The sequence below is a fragment of the Balaenoptera musculus genome, chromosome 21, assembly GCF_009873245.2.
Source record: "Balaenoptera musculus isolate JJ_BM4_2016_0621 chromosome 21, mBalMus1.pri.v3, whole genome shotgun sequence".
Classification (NCBI taxonomy): domain Eukaryota; kingdom Metazoa; phylum Chordata; class Mammalia; order Artiodactyla; family Balaenopteridae; genus Balaenoptera; species Balaenoptera musculus.
Window position 1 is genome coordinate 13,401,193 of NC_045805.1, and position 25,043 is coordinate 13,426,235.

The 25,043-nt window shown below is 43.8% G+C and overlaps 1 protein-coding gene across 2 annotated transcripts in view; it reads right to left on the reverse strand.

The window, feature by feature from the left end:
* IRF2 (interferon regulatory factor 2) overlaps positions 1-25,043 on the reverse strand; it is an 84,186-nt gene that overhangs the window by 27,584 nt on the left and 31,559 nt on the right. For both annotated transcript variants that reach the window (XM_036838753.1, XM_036838754.1), the window contains exons 2-5: positions 10,927-11,022; positions 3,257-3,356; positions 1,779-1,955; positions 1,415-1,461 (exon numbers count right to left, since the gene is read on the reverse strand). In XM_036838753.1, coding sequence (XP_036694648.1) covers positions 1,415-1,461; positions 1,779-1,955; positions 3,257-3,356; positions 10,927-11,013 — 411 coding nt within the window. In that variant the 5' untranslated portion in view covers positions 11,014-11,022. The remainder of the gene's footprint in view (positions 1-1,414; positions 1,462-1,778; positions 1,956-3,256; positions 3,357-10,926; positions 11,023-25,043) is intronic.

Genomic DNA, 25,043 nt, shown 5'->3' on the forward strand with positions numbered 1-25,043 from the left:
TGGAAGTGGAGGGAAGTACTAATGAAATAAAATGGCCACGAGCTGATTAATGCTGAAATCGGGGTGATGGTCTACGAAGTACGTTTGACTCACTTGCCTCCTTCCTGTGTATCAAGTTTTTCCATAATAAAAAGTTATAACAAAATGAGGCCTATACTATGCTATATTTAAAATAAGTCACCAACTAAAAATACTGGAAGTGGAAACTGGAGGTCTCACTGCTAAAACACTCTAGCTAAAAAATTTATTTTCCATTGCAGGAGTAAATGTGTCTGAAACTTTAACAGTTTACCTAAGTTTTCCCTCTACCTTCACAAGTCAAACTGAAGTGTATTTTTTCCGATTATTTTGACTAAGTGGCTTGCTTTTAAACATTGTGCTGTCTGGGCAATTTGGTTTTTCCTTCAAGAGTTATTCTAGAGTACAAACCAGAATACTTGGCATCTCTTTTAAGTTCAGTTCTAAATAACCGTGTGAACTTGGCCACATGTCCCACTGCCCTTGGGTCCATGTCACTCAACTCTCTTGAGCCTCTGTTTCTTCATCTGCAAACAGGGCGCGGTGAAACAGACCATCTTCTCTCTGATGGTCTATCAGTCTGGACTGTAGTGTCTGCTCTTTGCTTAGCAACTGGAGCTCACCCTCGATTTTGCATGGGATATTTGGCAGCTCTCTGGCTATTGAACAAGGGCCACCTAATCTACACACAAAGACCCTCACATTGCAGTGGATTTCAGACTACACAGCCCACTGAAAAGCTCACACACACAAACGCATCCCTACGGAAAACTTTTGGAAGTTATGAAAGCTGGTTCTATAGTGGAGCAGGAAAAAAACTATTGAGATCCACACGAATAGAGGGCTTGAACAGAAATCTGTGTCCCCAAACTAATGGCTTGTCATGGAATATCTGCATACATACATACATACATACATACATACATACATACTGGGTTGGCCAAAAAGTTGGCCAACACAATACATATACATAAATATAGGTAATACATTCTAATATAAGTATATACTATTTAACATACTTTTAAAAATATTTAATGGCCTGAAAATATACTTAATATTATCAGATAGTAGCTGGTTGCTGGAGCTTAGCTGGAACTAAGTGACATGCTGGCAACAGTTGCAGGGACCAGATGGAGGCTTGAGACTGTCAAGCTCAGCATGGATTTGTGAGTTCATTCATAAATTGCTCAGGGAAGTTGGATGAAGCAGGGGATGTGTGTACTTGAGTCTACAAGTGGGTACATGCCAAAGAGGAGACGTGTAAAGCACATGAAACACAACAGCAAAAGAAGCAAGATTAAATACTTCACAGAGATCACATCACTTATTTTTATGAGACAGAATATGAATCGTTAGTCTGATCACAACTTTGGCCTCCTCTCCGAACAAAGATTACCTTGATGTGCTTCACTCTGTCTTCTTTTTCTGTCTTTGGTTTCTTTCCTGTGGCAACAAAAATAGTTCTGGATTAATTCATGAAGAACAGAGAGACATTTTCCCTAAGTTAAATTCTTTCTGAAACTCTCAATGAATTTATTGCTTTAATCTGTACATGGCCAAGATCCCAAATGCTTCTTTTACTGCTTTTGGGGGCCCTGAGGGTCATTTTCCCCAGCCAGGTAAGGGCAGAATTATCATCCACAGTGGGAACAAGGGTTGTATCCTTGCTGTGACTACAGATGTGGAAATAAAGAAATCACAAAGGCACTATGAGGTATATTAAGCGATCGTTGTTTTAGTCAGTAAATATCTTTATCTACCTTTCTTAGAAGGTCGTTCAGATAAAGGCAACATTCGGTAGACTCTGAAGGCATTGTTTCCTTTCTTTATGCTTTTATCCTTGACTTCTTCAATGTCAGGCAAAGAGTTCATGGCACATCGAAAATTCGCCTTCCATGTTTTTGGATCAGGTTTATCTACTCCTGGTTGATGCTTTCCTAACAAAATAGTTGAAAGAATTAAGGTTAAGAAAAAGAGGGGAAAAATTATTTCTAGAGTAAAAATTTCTGGAAACAGGATTGCTGGCAGATAGTACAGAGAACCCTTTTAATTCTAGGCCACACCTACAGTGAGCAAACCTCCTGGTTTATTTGGGGCTGAGAAGGTCCTTGGGATGCAGGAATTTTTGTTTTAAAACCCAACAGTTCCAGGCAAACTGGGACAAACTGGTCACCCTGGCTCTACGAAATAGCTTGAGAGAAAATTATAATGGTAGAAGAACGGACAATCAAGGTAAGGAAAAGACAAAGCTAGGAGGCCAGTAGACCGACAAGCACAGGCAACTGGAAGGTCTCTTTTTCATCTGATTCTCAAACATTAAGTAAAAGTCCGTTCCTGCAAATAGCTCGCTAGTTAAATTTTGTTACAAATAAATATAATCTTGACTACCTTTGGGGGAGATAAATTTGACCCAAGTTTATACGATGCAAAACAAATAAGTTCTATATTCCCCTGGTACACACCTGGGGAACCTCATCAGAAAACCACATTTACAGGAAATTTAAGGACTACATTTTCTATGGAATGGGTTAAGCATCACTCCTTTTTTTAAAAAATAAATTTATTTATGTATGTATTTATTTATTTATTTATTTATTTATTTATTTATGTATGTATGGCTGCGTTGGGTCTTCGTTGCTGCGCGCGGGCTTTCTCTAGTTGCGGCGAGTGGGGGCTACTCTTCATTGTGGTGCACAGGCTTCTCATTGCGCTGTCTTCTCTTGTTGCAGAGCACAGGCTCTAGGCGTGCAGGCTTCAGTAGTTGTGGCTCACGGGCTCTAGGGCGCAGGCTCAGTAGTTGTGGTGCACGGGCTTAGCTGCTCCGCGGCGTGTGGGATCTTCCCGGACCAGGGCTCAAACCTGTGTCCCCTGCATTAGCAGGCGGATTCTTAACCACTGCGCCACCAGGGAAGCCCGAGCATCACTTCTGAGTGATGCAGGCTGTACCCCACGTGTCCTAGATGTGCCTGGGAACAAGTCCCAGGTTTATCAGAGCTATTTTCATGAAGTCATAAGCCAGGAGATTTTATATATGTAGTAAAAATAAAAATAAACGATAGCTAACAGTCTACTGTATAACTGAAATTTGCCAAGAGAGTAGAACTTAAACATTGTCACCAAAAAACAATGTACACGTTAAATATTTTGCAATTTAATTTGTCACTTATACCTAAAGGCATGAAAACAACCACAAAAAAAGCAACAGTGCTGGGCTCTATAAACAATGCGGGGTTAATACCTGTATGGATGGCCCAGTTTCTAAAGAGCGGTGCATCTTTTTCCACATCCCACCCGTGTCTAGCTGCATGCATCCAGGGGATCTGAAAAATCTTCTTTTCCTGAAAAAAAAAAAAAGTAAATAAGCACTGCAGCCCTGGGTTTCAGGCCACCATTGCAGAGGATTATAGCTAGTTCTAGCTAGTAAGATTCCCTGCTAAGTATCACTGGGTTTGCTGAGTATCTACTGTAAACCAAACCCACTTCCCCACTGGGCCCCAAACCTTGACAGTCTACCAGGTGAGATTGAGAGGCAAGTGGAGTCTGGTAGGATAAAAATAAATTCCAAGGTCAATGGTGATGATCTGGGAAATGCCAATGTGCCTCCTTTCCTTTATAGGAACACAGGTAACTGGCCACTTAATGAAATTTCTAATGCTTAGTCTTATGATCTACTCCCATCACTTGGTAAAGAGGAACTCCTTCTGCCTTAGGTAAATTAAAAATTAGGCAACTCTCCAAATGAGCACTCATTTTGCTGCTAAAGGGAAGTTGGGGGTGTCTGCAGCCATCACAGAGACTAATTTGTCACAGAGACTAATTATCTCAATCTGCTCACGCAGCCAACAGAAATAAAAGATTTTGTTCTAATCCCTATGTGTCTACTACCCTGTATGAAATAGCAATAAATACAAACAAAGATGTACCAATTATATGAAGATGATACTCCTTTTCTGGAGAAAAGTCCCTCAAGTACAGTTCTTCTTATACCAGGCCCTCTCCATCTCTCTTATATCCCAAGAAGTAACTCAAAATTGCTTAAATCAATCCTGGCAAACATATGATTAGAAACCAGTGCTTTGGAAACAAAGTCACACTTGCAGTAAAACTACTTATGTGAAACTTGGTTCACTTGGCATGTTCACATGGCCTCAGTTTTGGTTTTTTGCAACACCCTAACGAGCTGCGTGTATGTTATTTTTTCTGCTTTACAGTTGAGGAAACTGAGAAACAGAATTAAATTTTCTAGCCAAGGAACGTATAGTAGTAAGTATCTAAATTCGAAACCGAGGTCGTGTAATCCCATATTCAGTCACTTACTCATAACACCCATTGTCTCCCAGGGTTTAGATTTAGATTTCCTGTCCTACAACAGATCTGGTGACTTGGACTCCATGGAGATTAAAACCCAGGAAAACCGTATTTTTTTAAGCTCTCAAGGTAGGTCTGATAATCTCTAGGTATGCAGATCTCTGCACAATACACTGGAGCAGGAAAGAAAATGTCAGTAGGGATTTTCCACAACTTTAGTCTCACACAATGAAAGATACAAACGGTCCCCACCGACCCAAAAGGGACTTGGCCCTCCCCATAGAACGTATTGCAAAGCCTGAACTAAAAATATGTCAGAACATTTGAGATCTCCCCAGAACTGTTAAAAGGGAAAATTCTATGTATTTAAAACTTAGTAAAGAAGAACTGAAAGCGAGAGATTTTTCATAAATCCCTCCTTGTTCACGCTGTATCATCCACCGAGAGAGGGCAGGGTTCCAGGTTGGCCAGATTCAAAAGGGCAGTGGTCAGAAGAGGGTTGAGTGAAACTTTATTTCTTACCGTAGATGAAAATGAGAGGGCAAAATCACTTAATGCAGTTTCTGACATTGACATGAAAGCGAAAAACACGCAAATGAATTTATCTCGGTGAAAGATTTTTTTCCTGAACTACACAACCAGAATCTAAAGGTTTATGCTTAAAGATATAGATCCTTAAAGAATCTGCTGTTGTACTTTGTTCTAGGACAAAGGAGACCTGGGGTGACACAATCTGAAATCTATCTCCTAAGACACAAAATTGATTTTATAAGCAGACCTTTTCAAGCATTTGCGTGTTTGCAGGCACACACACACACACACCTCCCAAAACTAGTCTCCCAGAAACCACGCTCAAACCATGAAACCACAAAAGTAATGACTGAACCTAGCAATTATCCACCATGGATCCCCTTTAAATGGGCAAAGGACGTGAATAGACCTTTTTCCAAAGAAGATAAATAAATGGCCAATGAGCGCATGAAAAGATGCTCAACGTCACCAATCATCAGGCAAGTGCGAGTCAAAACAGCAATAAGAAACCGTTTCATATCCTCTAGGATGGCTAGAATTTTTTAAAAAAATAAACAGAAAATAGTAAGTGCTGGTGAGGATGTGGAGAAACTGGAACCCTCACACATTGCTGGTGGGGATGTAAAATGGCGCAGCCATTCTGGAAGTCAGCTTGGCTGTTCCTCAAAAAATTAAACACAAATTACCACATGATCCAGTAATTTCACTCAAAGAATTACAAACAGCTGTCCATGCAAACATTTATACATGAATGTTCATAGCAGCACTACTCACAGTAGTCAAAAGACTGAAACAACCCAAATGTCCACCCACTGATGGAATAGATAAAGAACGTGTTATACATGCATAAAATGGAATATTATTCAGCCACAAAAAGGAACGCAGTTTGATACGTGCTACAACAGGGATGAACCTTTAAAGCACTGTGCTAAGGGAAAGACGCCTTCCACCAAAGGCCACATGTTGAATGAGTCCATTTATATGAAATATCCAGAAAAGGCAAATCCAAAGAGACAGACGGCAGATCGCTGGTGGCCACGAACCAGGGAAAGGAGAGTGGGGAGTGACTACTTCATGGTACAGTGCTTCCTTCTGAGGTGATGAAAAAGTTCTGGTGGTGATGGCTGCATAATATTGTGAATGTACTGAATGCCACTGAATTGCACATTTTAAAATGGTAAATTAAAAAAAAAAACTACATGTAACTTTTAACTAGTTTTTCAAATTGCAAAACTATGTTGAAAGATAAAGATGGCAAAACTCATTTTAAACCTGAAAGAGATTCTGACCAGTAAACATTCTGGTTCTATGGGACAGGGAGGGCGTTGCTCTGTGTAGACTCTGTGACGTCAGGATGTGCCATCAGAATCCCAAGCGCCGGGTCCCCACCCGTGGTGTCTACACACAGCGTGTAGGGAAGGACTAAATGCAGCAGCGGAGCTACTCATGTTTAGATACATAGAGACCTCTGCCCGCCTGCAGGCAGGAGAGAGAAGCCCCGCTCGAGTTGAGAAGACGAGATAATCTTGAGCAAAGCAGAGCAAACATACCTTGGCCCCAAACGGAAACTAGTCCTCTTATCTCCCTGTGCCTCTTCACTCCTCCAATATTTAGAAGATGTTCCAATGTCGTTTGCTATTTTTGTTTGGACTTCTTACTTTGTTCCGAAATGGCCTGATATTTACACAAGCACAAGCCTGCTCTCAAAGCGCAGAGCAGGAAAAGGTCGGGAGCTACCTGATGATCTCCCAGGCTTGGGGAGGGGCCTTGGTGCCCAGTCCAGGCAGATCTCCGGTGAGAAATAAGAACGTCAATAACCAAGGTTGGGGGACTTCCCTGGTGGCGCAGTGGTTAAGAATCTACCTGCCAATGCAGGGGACATGCAGCCCTGGTCCAGGAAGATCCCACATGCTGTGGAGCAACTAAGCCCGTGAGCCGCAACTACTGAGCCCGTGTGCCACAACTACTGAAGCCCGTGTGCCACAACTACTGAAGCCCGTGAGCCTAGAGCCTGTGCTCCACAACAAGAGAAGCCACCGTAATGAGAAGCCCGTGCACCTCAACGAAGAGTAGCCCCTGCTCGCCGCAACTAGAGAAAGCCCGCGCACAACAACAAAGACCCAACGCAGCCAAAAATAAATAAATTAAATAAAACAAAACAAAACAAAAAAAAAACCAGGGTGGGCATCAATCGGAGCGACAAGAAAAACGGTGAACCTGAATACTGCCGCCTCCTTCCTTCCTCAAGAAACAGCCCAGGGAAACCACAAGCAAGCATGAGGACAAATCCAGAACTGACCTGGTCTCTTCAACAAGCCAATGGAGAGACGGAAAACAGGGAGCGTGTACTGCTCATGGTCAGGAACCAAACACAACCTGTGGGCATTCTTTGGATTCTGATTGAACAAATCAATTGTAAAAAGGTATCTGGGGAATACTCAAGGCATTCTGAATATGAACAGGGCAGTAATGACATTTTAAATGACGATTACTTACGATTAATTTACGATTACCTAATTGATAGTGGTATTGTGGCTCTATAAGAAACGTTCTTGGATCTTATAGATGTACAGTGTCAGGGAGCTGCTTTACCACACACCGCACAGATCCTTTTTAAATGTTAATGATTGTTCAATCTAGATGTGAGTTTTAAATCTAGATGGGAATTTACTGCGCTATTCTTCCTAGTCATTAGATCGTTCAAGCACACTATGTCTATTTGCAAATATTCATAATAAAATGTAACTGGCCCAAGCCACAACCCCTTTCAAGAACTAGTTATAATATTGCTTTGCCAAACTTCCTCACCGCTCCTCCAGAGGAACCCAGAGGACCCGCTCCATCACCCTCCACCCTTCATGTACTGAAAGGAGGAGGCGGAAACACATTTAAGGCATTAATTAACCACCTATTTGTCTCTTACTAAGAATGCACTGGGTTTGACGGTGTCCCCATTTGAGAGACACGTGACAGCTGCCAACCCAGTGTTCTTAAGTCTAATTATCTTAACAGAACAAAAACAGAGTCACTGATGTTTCTCCCTTTCAAGTGCCCATCGTTCATCCATTCATTCTCAGCACGACGTTACCTCCTGAGTGTCGGGCACGAGGCCTGGCACTGAGCTCGTGGCAACAATCAAGACAGCCCTGGTGCCCGCCCTCTGGCACGGCCAGCCTGGAGTGCCTCACCGTGAGGACCGACACTCCGAACACAGCTAAGGCACAAGTGAATGACAAAGCGCCACAGACAGCACAGGTGTTCCAGGAGTCATAATAGGCTTCAGTGGGAGAAGAGAATTTGGAATGGCCTCAAACCACTCAAAATACGAACAGGGATTCTTAGGCTTATGAATGGGCAGGAAATAACAGTAGGGTCTGAGTGAAATATTTATGTGGACAGACGAATGCCATCCAGCCTAAGTTGGCAGAAACCTATAAATAGATGCCCTGGGGAGGGGTGGGTACGGAGAGGAAATGCCCTGAGGCCAGCTGAGGTCTACAGGGACAGGGACGGCTCTGTCCGCATTGGGCGCTCAGGCAGCCCACAAGCTCCTGGGGCAGCGCCGTCCTGAGAGGTGCCGTGTGCTGTAGCCACAGCGCACCCTCCTTCCTTCAGCCTGGCCCACACCAGCCCAGCAGAGGACAAGGGGACGCTCTCCTGTCCCTTTGTACCAGGGAAGGGAACTCACGAGCCAAGAGCCAGGTGAGTGAGACTCAGCAGGAAGGGCCGCCGGAGAGGGGCCAAGTGTTCACTTGCACCAAGAGGCATGCATTCACTTTCTGGTCCTCTATCCGAAAAACACGGGCACAGTGGCCGGAGGAAAAGGTGTCTCAGTGGAGAGTACCGGTGAGGAAGCTACCCTGCGAGGATGTGTAAGTTTCCTACAGCCGTCGTAACAAACTGCCACCCACTGGGTGGCTTACCACCACAGAAACGGATTCTATCACAGTTCTGGAGGCCAGCAATCCAAAACCAAGAAGTCAGCAGGGCTGCGCTCCCTTCAGAGGCTCTGAGGAGAATCCTCCCCTGCCTCTTCCGGCTTCCGGTGGTTCCAGGTGTTCTTGGCTTGTGGCTGCATCACTCCGGTCTCCGCCTCCTCTTCCGTGGATGTGTGTCTCCTCTTCTGTGTCTTGTAAGGACCCCTGTCATTGGATTGGCCCAGCGGGATAATCCAGGATGATCTCAGCTGCAAATCCTTACGTTAATTACACCTGCCAAGACTCTTTTTTCCAAATAAGTTCACATCCACAAGTTCTGGGGGTCGGGATGTAGACCTATCTTTTGAGGGGGCCACCATTCAACCTACTACAGAGAACAACAAACTGTAGCACATCAAGCACCCACCTGGTGCAGGAGATGCAGTGACACTGTAAGTGCGCCACTGCATCAAGCCAGTCAAAACGGGTGGGTGGGTTTTAAAAAAAGAAAAAGCAAAACCAAACCTACTTCTCTTCGGAAATCAGCAACATCTGCTTTAATTTCACACCCTAAATCAATAATAGGCAAAGTTACTTCCTTCTTCAAAATAGAATCCTACGAAACCTACAAGCCTTGGTTTCCTTGTCTGCAAAATGGAAAAAATAACAGCATCTACCCCATAGTGGGGATTATGGGAGTGAATGCACGAGCTTGTGTAGAGGAGTGCCTGCACTTCGTAAATTAGTTTTATTATGATCATTATCACTATCGTTATTCTTGTTCTTGAGGACCCTATGTCTCTTCAACTCTCCTTTGACTATCATCTCCCCTTTACTGACACCTCTACATGCGCCCCTGCTAACCTAGCAGGACAAGGGGCAACCTGATTTCTTGTTCGTTTCTTTGGAACAGGCTAATTACAAAGCCCCTCCAGGATATAAACCTAAAACACTATAGACATTGCAAGCCTAGAAAAATACATTGTTTGCCATTAGACCTTAAAATATATGACAGGTCACGTGAAGTGAGCATATGCTTAACTTAAAAGTATTTCTGTTTACTTCTACCCCATCTTGTTTCAGAAGGGACTCAGATACGTTCAAATACAATACACTGTTACAGTTAAAATAAGTGAAAAAATAGGTAAATGAGGGGAAAAGAACAAAAAGAAATAAGATTTGAGAGATATCTGAAAAAATAAAATGAAGCAAGGAGTAATATTAGTAAAAAAAAATTATGCTGCAATATTTTGTACACTTGTTAGGAACGGCCACAATCTGGCTCTAAGCTCTGGAGCACGTGATACAAAGGTAAAGGCTGACCTGCTAAATTATTCATCGTGTCCTTAAGATTAAAAACGCAGGGCGGAGGTAGAAGAGGAAAAAGACATTTGCTCAGAAGAACTGCAATATTCCTGGTAGTGGGAGAGCAATCTCTCTCTTGGGCCATCTTAAAGAAAGCATGATGTATTCGTTGCTTTTCTAGATTATAACTAAATGTTTTCAGGTGGTCTTTATTTTACATCCAAGGTTTTCCTGATTCCCCCCATGAGAGGCAGGATCAACTAAACTGAGAGTTTTCAGGTTGATAAAAGTAAGGAAGTATTTATGTATAGATAGGGGGTGTAAATGATGGAATACTGCTTTTTTAGGACACGTAGGCACACAAACAGGATTTCATGATAAAAATAAAACCATTTTTTAAGACAAAAACAAAACTTTTCTTTACATAAAGAATACTGAAAAGAATATCAATATGCTCCATTCCCAACAGAAAGCCCTACAGGTTCCATGTCCTCTAATCCTCGAAAACCAGAAGCAAGAAAGAAATTTAGAGAAGGAAAAGGGTGAGAATTACTTAACAGAAATACAGCAAGAAGCTTCCCATCAACAGTCATCCACGAGACCAGAGACTCACCTCGGGGTCGAGGCTACAGTCTGAGAGGATGATAAGTCTTCTTTGTAGGATAATTTCATATTTTCACGATCCTTTTTGCTTGGTTGTTTTTTGTAAATAATAAGCATAATATTTTGAACACGAAGAACAGTTTCACTTGCGGTGATCCACAGGCGCCGGCTTAGTAAGGATCTCTCTCACACAGATACACACACGCATGCGCATACAAGCAGACACGCGCACACACGCACTTACCTTGTTAAGCCACTTTAGCCCTGGTATCGTGTTTGAGTTGATCTGTTCTTCCAGCCACGGGCGCATGCGCATCCTCTCCACCGGCATGGTGCCCTTCTGCAGAAGAGAAGCACGACATCAGGCATTTCTGCTACTCACTGTCATGTCTGCACCGTGAAGTCTGACACCCCTGCCTGACCCTCTTCTATTTTCCTCTCCCTCAAAACCGCACAGCTTATGTGTACATGGGGGCTGGGGGGCTCTGAGAGCGTATCAGGGGCTTTGCCCTACAGCCCCCTGCCCCTGCTTTCGTGCGCTGCTCATTCCCCAGGGGCCGTCTCGGTGGGGCGGTGGTGCAGGTCACCCCTGCTCTCAGCTGAGAGGGTCCCCATGACGCAGAAACTCAGCCAGTCACAGGGCCCGGACACCTAACGCTAGGCTGTGTTTACGGCAGGTACCTTCAGAGGACCAGGGTCTGACAAATACCTTTGGGTATTATCCTTCCAAGAGCCAAGGGTGGACAGAGTAACCAAGTCATTCCTTGAGGGTATCTGGGTTACAGACATGCGTTGAAGCCCCGGCATGGGCACTTCCAAGCGCTTACGGAATCAATTCACGCGGTTCCAAGGCTTTCACCCACTGGCCACCCCTCCTGATGCGGTCTGTCTCCCTGCAGAGTGCACCAGCCTCTAGCTCTGGCTTCAGCATCGCTTTGACGTGAAAGCATCTCTTATTTGGAGTGTTCCCTCAAGGGTCTTGCCTCACTGCCATCCGCCTCCTCTGACCTGGGGTCACCTTTCCTCCACCAGCCCACGTTAACACCTCTCTCCCCTCCTTCCAGCTGCATTTCTAGACAGTCCTTCCCTTGTCCACCTAAATATACCCAGAGCGGGATCACTAACACACTGCTGTCTATCACTCGTCTTCAGCCTGTTTACACGGAAGTTTAAATTCGATGCAGGACTCAAAAGCAGAGACAATGGCGACCAAGCATCCATTCCACAGGACTTCGTGCACAGTGGGACATGATCCTCTTCTCAACCCCTGGCTGCCTCATCTTTCCTTTATCCATTTTCTCCTCCAGAAACGAGCTCTGAATATTCTATTCAGATGACTTCAGGCTGAGATGGTCAAAGTCTCAGTAACCTTCTCCTCCAGCTCACAGAGGCCTTCCCGTCTCCTCTACGTGCTGCCTGCAGCTCGCACCAGAGGGCAAGTGCCACTAGCGAGCCACCTGGGGCCCCGCCCTCTGCCTGTAGAGCCTAATTCAATTCTAGAACTAAATTCTAGCCCCTGCCTTTCCCTTGGACCTCTCCCCCACTTCTGACCGACTCGCCGTCTCAGACACGGCCTGCTCCTGCCTCTCTCCTCCTCTTTCCGGGCCTTGCCAACCCCCAGCCGTCCTCCAAGACGCAGCCTCCGCCCTCCTCCACCACAAGGCCTCCCCAGACGCTCCAGCTGAAGGAATCCCTCCTCCATGCCCCACAATACCCACGGATCCTGTACTGCTCATTTGAAAATCAAACATTGCTTCAGGGCAGCTATTCCAATGTTGTCTTTATTCTTACCCAGCTCTTATCTTAAATGTAAACTTTTCAGCTGTGCTCAGCCTCTCTTCCTAACCAAAGTGTAAATTCGCTGGGAGTAGGAACTCTACCTCTTCTAGGTCTCTGGATAATCCTACAAAGCCTAAATGCGGCCGTCCCGTCCCCCCACCCCGAGACGTGCAATACAAGGACCAGGCCAGTTCTGAAGATCAGCCAAGGTGCGGTCACCACTGCAGGCTGGCCCCGTGCACTCATCTGGTGGCTTCAGGAGTGACAGGAACTGCAGGGACAGTCCAAAAGGACACGGAACGGCCACAGGGAGCCCCCGACACAGCTGCTCTGAGTGGGTCTCAAGTGGTTCCACTCACTCACTCTTTCATCCACCCAAAGATCATATGTCAAGAGCGATGTTCCAGGAATAGGAAGAAAGAAGACAGTCCCTGCCGTCTAGGGACTCCCAGTCTAGCGGGAGACAGGGGAGCAGATAATTCCCACAGCCCACGGAGCATCCTGTGCCCAGGACGATAAGGAGTTATGGAGAGTTCTGGGAGCGTCAGGAAAGGCCGTCCACATTAGATCCACTGGGTGAGCGAGCCCTGTAAGGGCCCTGCCCAGTCAACCGGTCAGATCCTCCTTCTTGACAAGATCTTAAGACACAGAAAGGGCGCAGCTAAGTCAGGGCAGTAAGGAGGGTAAAGGAGGAGCAGAAGTTACAGTAGGTACGTAGTGACACGTGCCTCTGAGGGGACAAGGTGACAAGCAGAACCGCAGTGGCTCAGGACCCTGCGGCCCCGCCTAAGCTCAGCAACACGGAAACACGCCTGCTTCCGATCCGTCATCATAATAACATATCCCTCCCCTATGTTTTCCACAGACAACCCATTTGGAAAAAACGGTCGCCTGAAATAGTTCAAAAAGCCTTCTGTCTTTAAAACTAAAGCCTATGTGGGGAGATACAGTCAATTTTCATTATTCGAGGACTCCATCTTTGCAAATGTACCTACTCACTAAATATATTTATAACACCCAAATCAATCCTCAGGGTGTTTTCCTGGCCCTTCACAGACATGCACAGAGAGGTGAAAAACTTGAGTCATTCAATGCACACGCTCCCAACTAAGGTCAAACAGGTGACATTCTGCCTTCTTATTTCAGCTCTCACACTATAAATATGCATCCTTTTCACAGTCTATCTAGTGCAACATTTTTCACATTTTCCTGCTGTTTGTTGGTGATTTTGTCGTTTAAAATGGCCCAGAGAGTGGTCCGTCTGAAACGCGATCTAGCATTCCAAGCTGTGATGTGCCTTATGGAGAAAATATGTCTGTGAGATAAACTTCCTTCAGCTATGAGTTACGGTTTGTTGGCTTTGAGTGCAACGTTACTGAATCTACAATACGTATTAAATATGGAGCCTTTAAACAGAGACACACATAAAACAAGATTATGTATCAATGGGTTGATGAAAATGTTGTGACCAAAGGCTCACAGGAGCCTAATGTCTTTAGAAGAAGAGGGAAATTTGGACACAGACACACACAGAGAGAACATCATGTGCAGACAAAGACACAGGGCAGATGGCCATGTGAAGACAGAGGCAGAGACCAGAGTGATGCAGCCACAAGCCAAGGACTGCCTGAAACCACCAGAAGCTGGAAGAGGCAAGGAACGATCCTCCCCTAGAGATCTGAGAGGGAGAACAGCCCTATACTTCAATTTGGTGCTTCCAGCTTCCAGAACTGTTAGAAAATACATTTCTGTTGTTTGAAGCCACACAGTTTTCGGTACTTTGCTATGACCGCCCTAGGAAACCAGTATAGAAGGTAAGATACTCTGAGTCAGAAAACAGGGCTCCTACCCCATCTACAGGTAAAGGAAGGTGAGGAGGGTAGGCAGTGCAAAGGTCCTGGGGCAGGAGGACCAGCTGCAGAAGGCAACCAGCAATAGGGATGATGCCAGAGACAGGCTGACCCTGCAGGCCTGGGAAACCATGTCTAGGATTTTGGTCATCAACCCAAGACTAAAGAGAAAACTGGAGATTTATACCAATGATCAGTGCTGTATGATCAGTGTTGTTAATAGCAAAGATAAGAGCTGATTACAAAACCTAGACCAGTGCTTCACCAACGTTAACGCACGTACAAATCTCAGTTCAGCAGGGTTTGGTGAGCCCTGGGATTCTCTATTTCTAACAAGCTCCTAGGTCCTTGGGCCACACTGCGGAGCAAGGCTCCAGCCTCACCTGGCTCTTCCGCGACTCGCTACAAAGTCTGGTCATCCTGGCAGACAGGCCTCCCCTACTAGTCTCAGTGTGGCAGGTTCTGCTGCATCATCTACCCGTTGGCCCAGCCCCTATTTACATCCTGTGTGTTTCTAACAAGGATGCAGCTCAGCCAAACCTCAACATTTATCGCTCACCTAGCCAAAACACTATGGAAATCACACGTGTAAAAACTGTTCTAAATCAGTCATCAGGGCTGTCATTAATTACAAGCAGATTTTTAGGAAAAGCAAATATAGCAAATATCTGATCCAAGTAGGGAAAATTCTTTTATCAAGGGCTTCACTTATTCCAGGTTCTATGGTGTTGCTGTTTTTAACAGCTAGGACATCCCCGATGATACACAATGAAAGGTAACCCTTTTACCTGGAGGCACTTCCTCTGTCTTACTTGATTTTATAGCCTGCTCCCCCGCCCCCTGCCACAAACACACTGAACAGGTAATGAATTACCAGTGGCCTTGCCACACAGCCCAGAATAAAAAGGTTGCCATTTGACATAGATTTCTCATGACTATCAGAGGTCGAGTATGCATCCTCCGGTGAAAGAAAGGAAAGGTAGAATTCTACATGCAGCTAGCACCAGAAACTCATGCCTATGTGGCATGTGTTTTCTAGCTTCTATCAGTGAAATTCAAGACGATAGACTGGTCTTCCTTCTTTAAGGCAAGTTTCCCATGGGCAGCAACACCCAGGCCAGTGTTGCCTGAACAGACCTGAAGAAGGCATGGAACTCGGCAGAGAAGACAAAGAGGTGCTATTTTTGCCAAGAGGACCAAAATACACCAGAAATTGGGACGCTCGTGTTCCAGTCCTGGCTTTGTCATTACCACTGTGTGTCCTTGGGCCAGTCACTCAATCTCTCTGGTGGATACTTTGATCATCTAGAAAAAGGAGAGGTTTCACAAAGATAATTTCTGAGGTTATCTGTGATTCTAGGAATCCGTTTGTAATATGAAGGCTCATAATCTGATTTATCTTTTTTGTAAGCGTCATTTCTTGTACACTGTGCTGTTTTTAAAAGTGAAATGCTTAAATTTATGGTTCTATAAACCTAAAATATGAAGCTTCTACCCTCAAGCCTGACTTTGGAAAATCAGCTATCCTTACATCTTTGAGATTTCGGGTTGGGATCATCTTCAAAACCATGGCATTGGCTACAAATCAATTCAGTACATGGCAAGTATTTAGAATATTACTGGCACCAGGGCTGCTGCATAAAGGCACATGAGCTGTTCACTGTGACACACAGGACATAAATCGCATCCCCCATGAAGCTGACAATGCTAACTATGGTCCTGATTAGTGTTATTAACAGTGATCTTGAATTCTAACTTAGATAATTGAGGTTTGTGTCTTGGAATAGTAACAGCAATGGCTACCACTTACTGAGCACTTCCTATATGCCAGGCATGAAAACCAGGGTTTTCTGTGAGTTTCTCACTTCCCTTTTAACCCTAGGAGGTAGGGACTTTATTACCCCACATTTCAAATGAGGGGATAGGTTGGGGAACTGCCCAAAGGCAACCTGCTGGTCAGTAGGGGAGCCCAGACTCTCGTTCAGGTCTGTCTGCAATCCCCAGGCTCAGAAACCATAATGCCTGCCTTCCTCTCACTTCAGAAAGTATTCAGTTATGATGGTCTTTTAACTGTTCTACTTATGGAGATATTCCCAACTCCTCTCTGTTTTGCATACCACTGACATATCAATCATCCTAAAATACCACTTAAATCATGTTAGTGTTCTGTATTACAGACTTCTAAACATCTCTGCTAGATTTTAGATAATAAAATCCTTGGCTGACAGGGCGCTGCTTCTGGTAATGGCATGGTAGGTAATTCAGACCTAACTCTCCTGGTGAATAACTAAGAAACCTAAACAAAGTGTGTGTTTTTTGTTTTGTTTTTTTTAGCTGCATTGGGTCTTTGTTGCTGTGCGTGGGCTTTGTCTAGTTGAGGCGAGCGGGGGCTACTCTTCACTATGGTGTGCGGGCTTCTCCTCGCGGTGGCTTCTCTTGTTGTGGAGCACGGGCTCTACGTGTGTGGGCTTCAGTAGTTGTGGCACATGGGCTCATTAGTTGCGGCTCGTGGGCTCCAGAGCGCAGGCTCAGTAGTTGTGGCACATGGGCTTAGCTGCTCCGCGGCATGTGGGATCTTCCTGGACCAGGGATCGAACCCATGTCCCCTGCATTGGCAGGCGGATTCTTAACCACTGCGCCACCAGGGAAGTCCCACAAAGTGTGTTTTTAAAAATATGTTTAGAAACATCAGAGAACTAAGATGGTAGTAAAGAATTAGGAGGGCAAGATCTGGGAGAAGAAAGAAACCCGGGATGGTAAGCCTGATGTTTGGGGCAGCTCTTCTCCTAGCCTAGGGGAATCTGCTGAATCCAGAAGAGGAGGCTTTAGGGCATCAAAGCTGAGCAGAGCTGTTGACACACTCAGTGACTAGGGGGATAAGAATTTAAGATAAAGACCCAGCTAGGAAAAGGGAGTCCTGGAAACCTCCCCCTTTCCAAACACGCAAGCTTTGTAAGGGATAAAACTAAATGGAAATAGACTAACCTCAAAGACTAAATCCCAGCTTTGATTAATCTCAATCCTTGACCAAATTAAAATGATCTGGAACTACCAGAAGTTAATTTAAATCATATCCTGAGGAAAGATAACATTATCCTAAGATTCATATTCTCTCTGCTGTTTTTCAGATACAATGGCCAGCATTCAATCAATACAGCTAAGAATACGAGGCTAAAAGACAACAAAATAGAAAACCAAGGGAAGTAATGAACAATAGAAATGGACCAATAGGGATACATGCACAGATTTTATACAGATATAACAAATATACACATACCAAATGTTTCCAGACATAATCTTTAAAACAGCTATGCTTAATACATTCAAGGAAATAAAAGACAAGATGGAAAATTTTTTCAGAGAACTGGAAACTACAGAATTTATAAACTATAAATTCTACAACTAAAGTATAAATAATAAAAATTAAGAACTCGATGGATGGGTTTACCAATAGATTAGACATCACTAGGGGAAAAAATAGTTAAACAGAAGACAGGTCAGAACGAAACAGACAGAATGAAGCACTGAGACAAAAAAGTGGAACATGTAAAAACAGACCTAAAATCCATAAAATCCATAGACTGGATTTTAGACCTAAAAATGTCTAAACATGGGTAGTTGGAAGTTCCACAAAGACAAGAGAAAGAATGAGGCAGGAGCAAAATTTGAAGAGACAGTGATCAATGACCATCTAACCACAGGTTTAATACTCACTACAGACCCCAAACTGACAACTATAAATAAAACCACACCTAGGCATACTGTAGTACACTTGATGAAAACCAAAAATATAGAGAAAAATCTTTAAAAAAGCCAGAGGAAAAACAGGCTCATGACCTTCAAAAACCAAAAACCACAAAACCCAGAAGGCTTACAGTGACTACTCAACAGAAACAATGGAAAACAGAAGACAATGGAAAGATGCCTTTAAAGCACCCAAAGAAAATAACTGCTATTTTAAAATGTTACATACAGTGAAAATTTCCTTCGGGAACAAAGAGGAAATAAAGGCATCTTCACTCAGAGGAAAACGTAGAGAATTTCTACCAGAAGCCCCACAGCGCACCAGTTCCCAGTTACAGCGTCACAGGAGATAAGCCACAACCGGGCAAGAGGGAAAGCAAAGGGATGGGAGCTAAGTTGCTAAGCACAGGGCCTAACTTTGAGGCTGTGTCACAGAAGCCAATCACAGCAGTGCTCAGTGCCATCTCTTCTGCAGCTGCATCATTTGTTTTAAACATGCCTGTGCAGGCTCCTGTCCCCTAATAGTTCTCCCCACATAGCCATGCGCCACCCCTCTTATCAACCTACATAAATGTTACCCTCCCAACAAAAGCCAGCTCAAGTCTATTTTCATCCATTAAACCTTCTCTCACAACTCTAACCACTGGACCCTATCCTCCTGTGGATGTGCTGTCTGCAGTATCCAGTCATCCAGTGTACCAACAAATATTTATTAAATACATGTTATTACAAGGAACTGTGCAAAGTGCTGTGGAGGATTCAAAGACGTGTAAGACAGGATCGCTACCCTCAAGGAATTAATAAATTACCTGGGGGCATGAGACATAAATCATATAAAGCTAACTAATAATACTATAATTATAATAATAAAAGACTGCAATAGAGATCCGAAGGCAGTATATGATTAATTGCCAACTAGGTGAACTCGTTCATAAATCATTATGAGATGGGTTCGTAAGCGAAAGCTTTACGGTAAAGGAAGAGCTTATAAGGTAGGGAGGAATCACTTAGGCAGAGAAAAGGCTGCAAGTCAAGTCAGACAAGGTAAAGGTTGGTATTAATGGCCGAAGCAGAACGGAGGAAGATGTCTTTGCTGATGTGGGCAGAGCAACCGATGTGTGTACCAACACGGGGGAAGCTTCATAAGAGCCAGCCAGAGGGTGAGAAGCACGGACTGGGTAGTCTACATACATCATCACCAACCCTCACAACAGCCCTACTCAGTTAAATATTATTATCTTCATTCTAGAGATGAGGAAAAGTATAGCTTGAAAAGGTTAACTTGAAAAAAAAAAAAGAAAAAAGTGTCTAAGTCACACAAGCCCCCAGATGGGGAACCAAGATTTGAGCCCAGGCCTTTCTGGAGGGTCTCCAATGCCCAGCTAGACACTCAGCTTGTTTACAGGGGCTACTAAAAAGTTCTGAATGGCCTCGTTTCCTCATGAACCAAACAGCACTCTATACAGGAACACGTGGAGGCAAGGAAGCCAGTAGCCAGAGCTACAGCTCTGTCCAGGATGGTGGCTATGGGAACACACAGGAAAAGAAAAACACGCACACAAGTGGCAATACATTTGTAGGAATATAATAGCAATTTTTAGTGGTGATTTTTCCTGGATATGCAGTAATCCTTCCCAAAATATAAGTTCCTCTTACATAACATCCTACACTCCCCACACTGACTTTTGTGTACCTTTTTGGAAAAATAAGAATTTCAGTTCAAAATTATGTGAATTGAGAGGAAGCTGTAGTTGAAAACTGAATATCACCACCACCACCATTATCATCATCATCATCATTCTCTTTATCCCTGTCACATTGGCTCAGGCCCTTACTAAGAATGAGATACCAATGCTTTTCCTGCATTATTTCATTCCATCTTCAAACAATCTATATGAGGTATAGTATCTTATCTCCACCTCTACAGATGAGGAAATGAAGCTACTTCCCAAGATGCAGAGCTGTCAAGTGGTAAAGCTAAGATTCAAATCCAGATCTTCCTGACTGGAAGAATACGCCAGAAACCTCTAAAACAGTTTTTTTTCCAAACATCCAGTAGCAACCCATTAGAGGGTCAGGAAATCAATTTATTGGATTAAGATCCGAATTACAGAATGAAGATCAGCACTTTAGCTTTAATGTATGAGAATACAGAATAGAAACTATGAGAGCCCCCCAAATAAGCATAAGCATTGTTTCATTAAACTTTTGTTTCAATTTTATATTATTATATTGGTACTGTGGCCAAAAAAGTATAAAAAGCATCGTACTGTGCTAGACTGGTTCCCAGCTGTGTGTACAGATGTGTGTGAGCATGTGGATGGTGGGGGAGGCAGAGGTCATGGTGGAAAGTAGAAAACGGAAGAGAAGGATACAGAAGGGAAGCAGCAGCAAACCCTTACAGCGATAACTGACTCCCAGGAGACAGAAGTGAAATGTACAAGAGAAGTTCAACAGCATGTGCTTGGCAAGAAAATACCATGTTCAGAGCTAAGGTGAAAGGACTCTGTGCATTATGGAGGGGGTTTGAGACTTACCCATTTGGCTATACTTAATACTTCTCTGCCTACAATATTCAAATCACTCTACATACTCTGGTGGGGCCGTGGGGCCAAGTCAACAATTAGCAGTCAGGAAATCAGAAAGACATTCAACATTTGGATGGAGCGCTCGACACAGAAAAAAGCTTGCCTCTCAGCATAATATTATCCACACCAATGCAAAACCAATTTTAAAGTTTTGTGAAACTTCAGGAGAGCTAGTAAGCAATGGAAATCAATTGTATGCTATCCATTCTATCACGGATATAATTTCATGCGTTTACTGTTTTACTTTATTGAACGTTAAAAAGACACGTCATAGATTCATTTAAGTATTTTAGTCTCTAGCCCAGTGTTTCTCAGGTTTTAAGCAATTCAACCATGAATTCTCCTATCATATAGATTTTTCAGGAACCCAACCTTGAATGATGTGGCAGGGTTGCTATAAATAGCTCAATATATCATAACCCAGTATGGCTCAGTATATCATAAGCATACTTTGCTATACTTTCTTTCCACCTATACCAGCATCCCAAAACTGCCTGTGCAACATTATTACCTGGGGAATCAAAAAAAAAAAAAAAAAAAAAGGTTCCCTGGCCCCATCCTAGAACTACTGAATAAGAATCTCCAGGGCTTAAGAATCAGTTATTTTTTAATTATCCTCGGATAATTGTTATGCAGCTAAGTGTAGGTATCGCTGCCATTTAGTACCATTAGCCAATGGCCTTCCAGGTCTCGTATGTTTCCTGAATATCTCCAGTTGAGTCATGGGAAAACAGGGAGGCCAATGGGGAATAGATTTCATCATGAATGGAATATACATGCATACGAAATTAAAAGTCTAAATACTTCTAAATACCAAGAAACAGTTTCCCATACTGAGAATCATCCAAACTATAGATTTTGCATATTTGCCATTCTACCCACAATTTTCTTATTAGGCATGTTTTCTATACCCTTTTAGAAGACATTACCATAGCTCCTTTACAAAAATTTCCCTGCCTCTGACCACAATCTACCCTGGTACCTGAAAGAGTATGATTTAGACTCTGAATCACAACCATAAGCTGACAGAGAAATTGACTTATGGCCTCCACACATGTGCTCGAAAGACACCAAAATATCTCTGGCTTTCAGTACTGCAGGTGAGCCAACGGTCATTCTAGAAAACAGTTCTCAACGCAGCCTAAAGAGAACAGAAGTTCTCCACCCAGGGAGTAAGCCTTAGAAATATATGGCACACATTGCATCTGTGCACATGTGCACTTTTCCAAGAGAGGATCCATCCCTGCCCTTCAGGCTCCACTTCCCCGCTTCCTCTCCCTAGTATGTCCACTCTCTGGTCCCACTCTTCCCAAACACAGCTGCCCAACCACTTTACTACATATGGGTCTCTCCCTCTTGTTTGCTCCGGTGGCAAAAATTCTGGACTGGGCTGAAAAGTACCCAGTCATAATAATAATAATACCATTATAGATTTACGGTTTATCACCTCACCGGAGCTTTCAAAAAGTCTCTGCAGGTCTTTTTTTTTTTTGCTTCTCTCCCATCAGTGCTTCCTGTTCCCCATGGGAGCACTTTCAGATTTTTCCAACCTCACTTCCAGACTCATCAATCCCAGCAAATGATCTTGCCTCCAGCTCCAGAGAAAAAAACAGAGGTGGGCCACCACTCTTCTTTCTGAATGTCTGACTCCCTTCCTTCTTCAAACTTATCTGTGACCTCCTTTTGCCCTTCTTCAGGCCACTCCGCAACAGGGAATGTGGAAGGTTTAAGAGGAGAAATACTTTGTATGATCATCTTTGGGTCCATCCATGTTGCTGCAAGTGGCCTAGAGATGCTCATACTGAGCGAAGTAAGTCAGAGAAACACAAATATCATATGATATCACTTATATTGGATCTAAAAAAATGATACACATGAACTTATACAAATCATAAATAGACTCACAGACACAGAAAAGAAACTTATGGTTACCAAAGGGATAGTGGGGTGAGGGGAGGTAAATTGGGAGTTTGGGATTAACATATACACACCGCTGTATGTAAAACAGATAAACAACAAGGATTTCCTGTATAGCACAAGGAACTATATTCAATATCTTGTAATAACCTATAATGGAAAAGAATTTTTTTAAATATATATATATATATATATGTAAGCTGAATCACTTTGCTGTACACCTGAAACTAACATGATATTGTAAACCAACTATACTTCAATTTTCAAAAAAAGAGAGGAGAAATACTGAGATTGGTTTCAGGTCTTCTGAATTTGAGATGTCTTTGGGATAGCCCAAGAGACGTTGGATGGGCAATTAGATATCTGAGGCCAGAGCTCAGGAGAAAGGTCTTGCCTGGAAATAGTCAGGCACCCCTCTACAGACTGTTCAAATGCCATCTCTTCCACAAAGCCCACCCTGGCCAATTCACAACTGCCCTTGAATCCATAAAACACACTGCCTCTAACATACATCTTATGCTGCCTTATATTCTTTGCTGCAATTTTATGTGCCTTTCTCCACTGAAACAAACCTCTGTTAACATTGCTACATATGTTAACATGTAGAACTAGTCAGCCTTGCACTATGCACCCAGCAGGTAGCCAATAAATGCAGACCAGCCCCATCCAGCGATACTGGACATGTTCTATATGCACACAGCTCAGCAAGGTAGCCACTGGCCACACACTGCTACCCAACACCCGAGATGTGGCTGGTGTGAATGGGGAACCATTTGTTCCCAAAGATAGACACACAGTTTCAAGGCCGGTTCTAGTCTTTCCAAATCACAGTGAGTGGTCCAGTGTTAGGTAAAAACAAAGTATCTTCAGAAGACACCCCTGTGGGGTTCCTGAAAAGGCAAGTTACCCACCTGAAACTGCACTCTTCTGAGTTTTTAGTCAGGCCAGTTTGAAAAGGCCTGACTCACCCTCGGCAAGCTGAATTAACTTTGGGAAGCCAGCCTGATGTTAAGTGGAGGAGCTTCTGTGTGAGCCATCCTTATTCCCGCCTAGACCTGCGAGCCCTGGAAAACAGGGATTGCCCAGAGTATCCCATGCCACACCACCGTGACACTAACACTAGATAACAAGGATGAAGTGTCAGGCAAGTTCTAAGCTGGTCAGGGGTATTACTTCACTTGATTCACAGCAACCTTGTAAGGTAGGTACTACTAAAATCCCCATTTGATAGATGAAGAAACTGAGGCACATAAAGTTAAGCAACTTGTCCAAGCTCACAGAAGGTGGTAGAGCTCAGATTTAAACAGGAGTCTTAGGCCCTTACTTAGCCTGTGGACTATTGAGGCCAAACTGGGGACCACATAAAGGGGCATTGAGAGCCCAGTGCCTCCCAGTCTGACCCGGCACCCGCCCTAGGAGCCCTGCCGGCGGGAGCACTGCTCAGGCTGCACTCGCCGGGCCTAAAGAATAGAAAGCAGCGTCCCAACCTGGTTACCCAGTCCACCCCCTTCAATGCACACTTCCTGCCCCTTTTAGTACCTTCCTGGCTGGTGGAAATCAGCAAGACGCACTGCATATCCTGTCCAGCTGGAGCTTTATTTTTGTAATTGGTACTAGGAAAACAGTATTTCTCTACTCCCATACTCCAAAATAAAAATATTTTTCCACTCTCCACCCCTTTACCTCCATCCCCTCTTTAGGAAGCAACAGGAAAGAATTAAGAGTTTTTTTTTTAAACTTGAGTCACTGGGTGTATTCTCCAGTTGTTTCATTTTAGTCTCTGCCTCTGCCATAAAACAGAGTCACCTGGCCCCAGCACTGGCCACCTGGGTCCTAGAGGGGTCTTATGAAACCAGGCAAGGAGGAAAGTGCACCCTGCCCGGCTCTGCCTATTACTGATTAACCTGGAGAACTATTTCAGGAACACAAATAAACCCCATGGAAGCCATGGTATACCATCTCAGAGTTAATTTCACAGGAACACTCTTGTAAGGTACTGAAAACCAATAAAGTGCTAGGCATTATGGGTATTTGTCAATTTCCACACCCTTCCGTGTGTATGAAGAGCAATCGCTTGCCTGTGAGGCCTTTTTTCTTCTCCCTCATTTTTAGTGTCAGGACCTCTGAAAAGTGCCAAACCCCCAGTCCACAAATTCCACTCCAACCAGCTTCAATCTCTCAGCGCCACTGTGTCCTACACGCTCTATACCAGCTCCCTTCTCTCTTGGAATTCAGGGGCCAGTTTTAAATCTACCCTTCCAAAAAAGCTTTCCCTGACCAATGCAGATTCAACTATTACCACAAGGATCATTTTGTTCACACTGATATGACAGCCCCAAGAAATATCTACATATTAATGATAATCGATCTTGTCGGACTCAGCTAATTAATTTGACCTGGAACTTCTGAATAAGTGATTAGATCTCCACAGGGCCTAGCACTGTCCTTATTTAACTTGGTAGCCAAGATGCAGGACATCATTG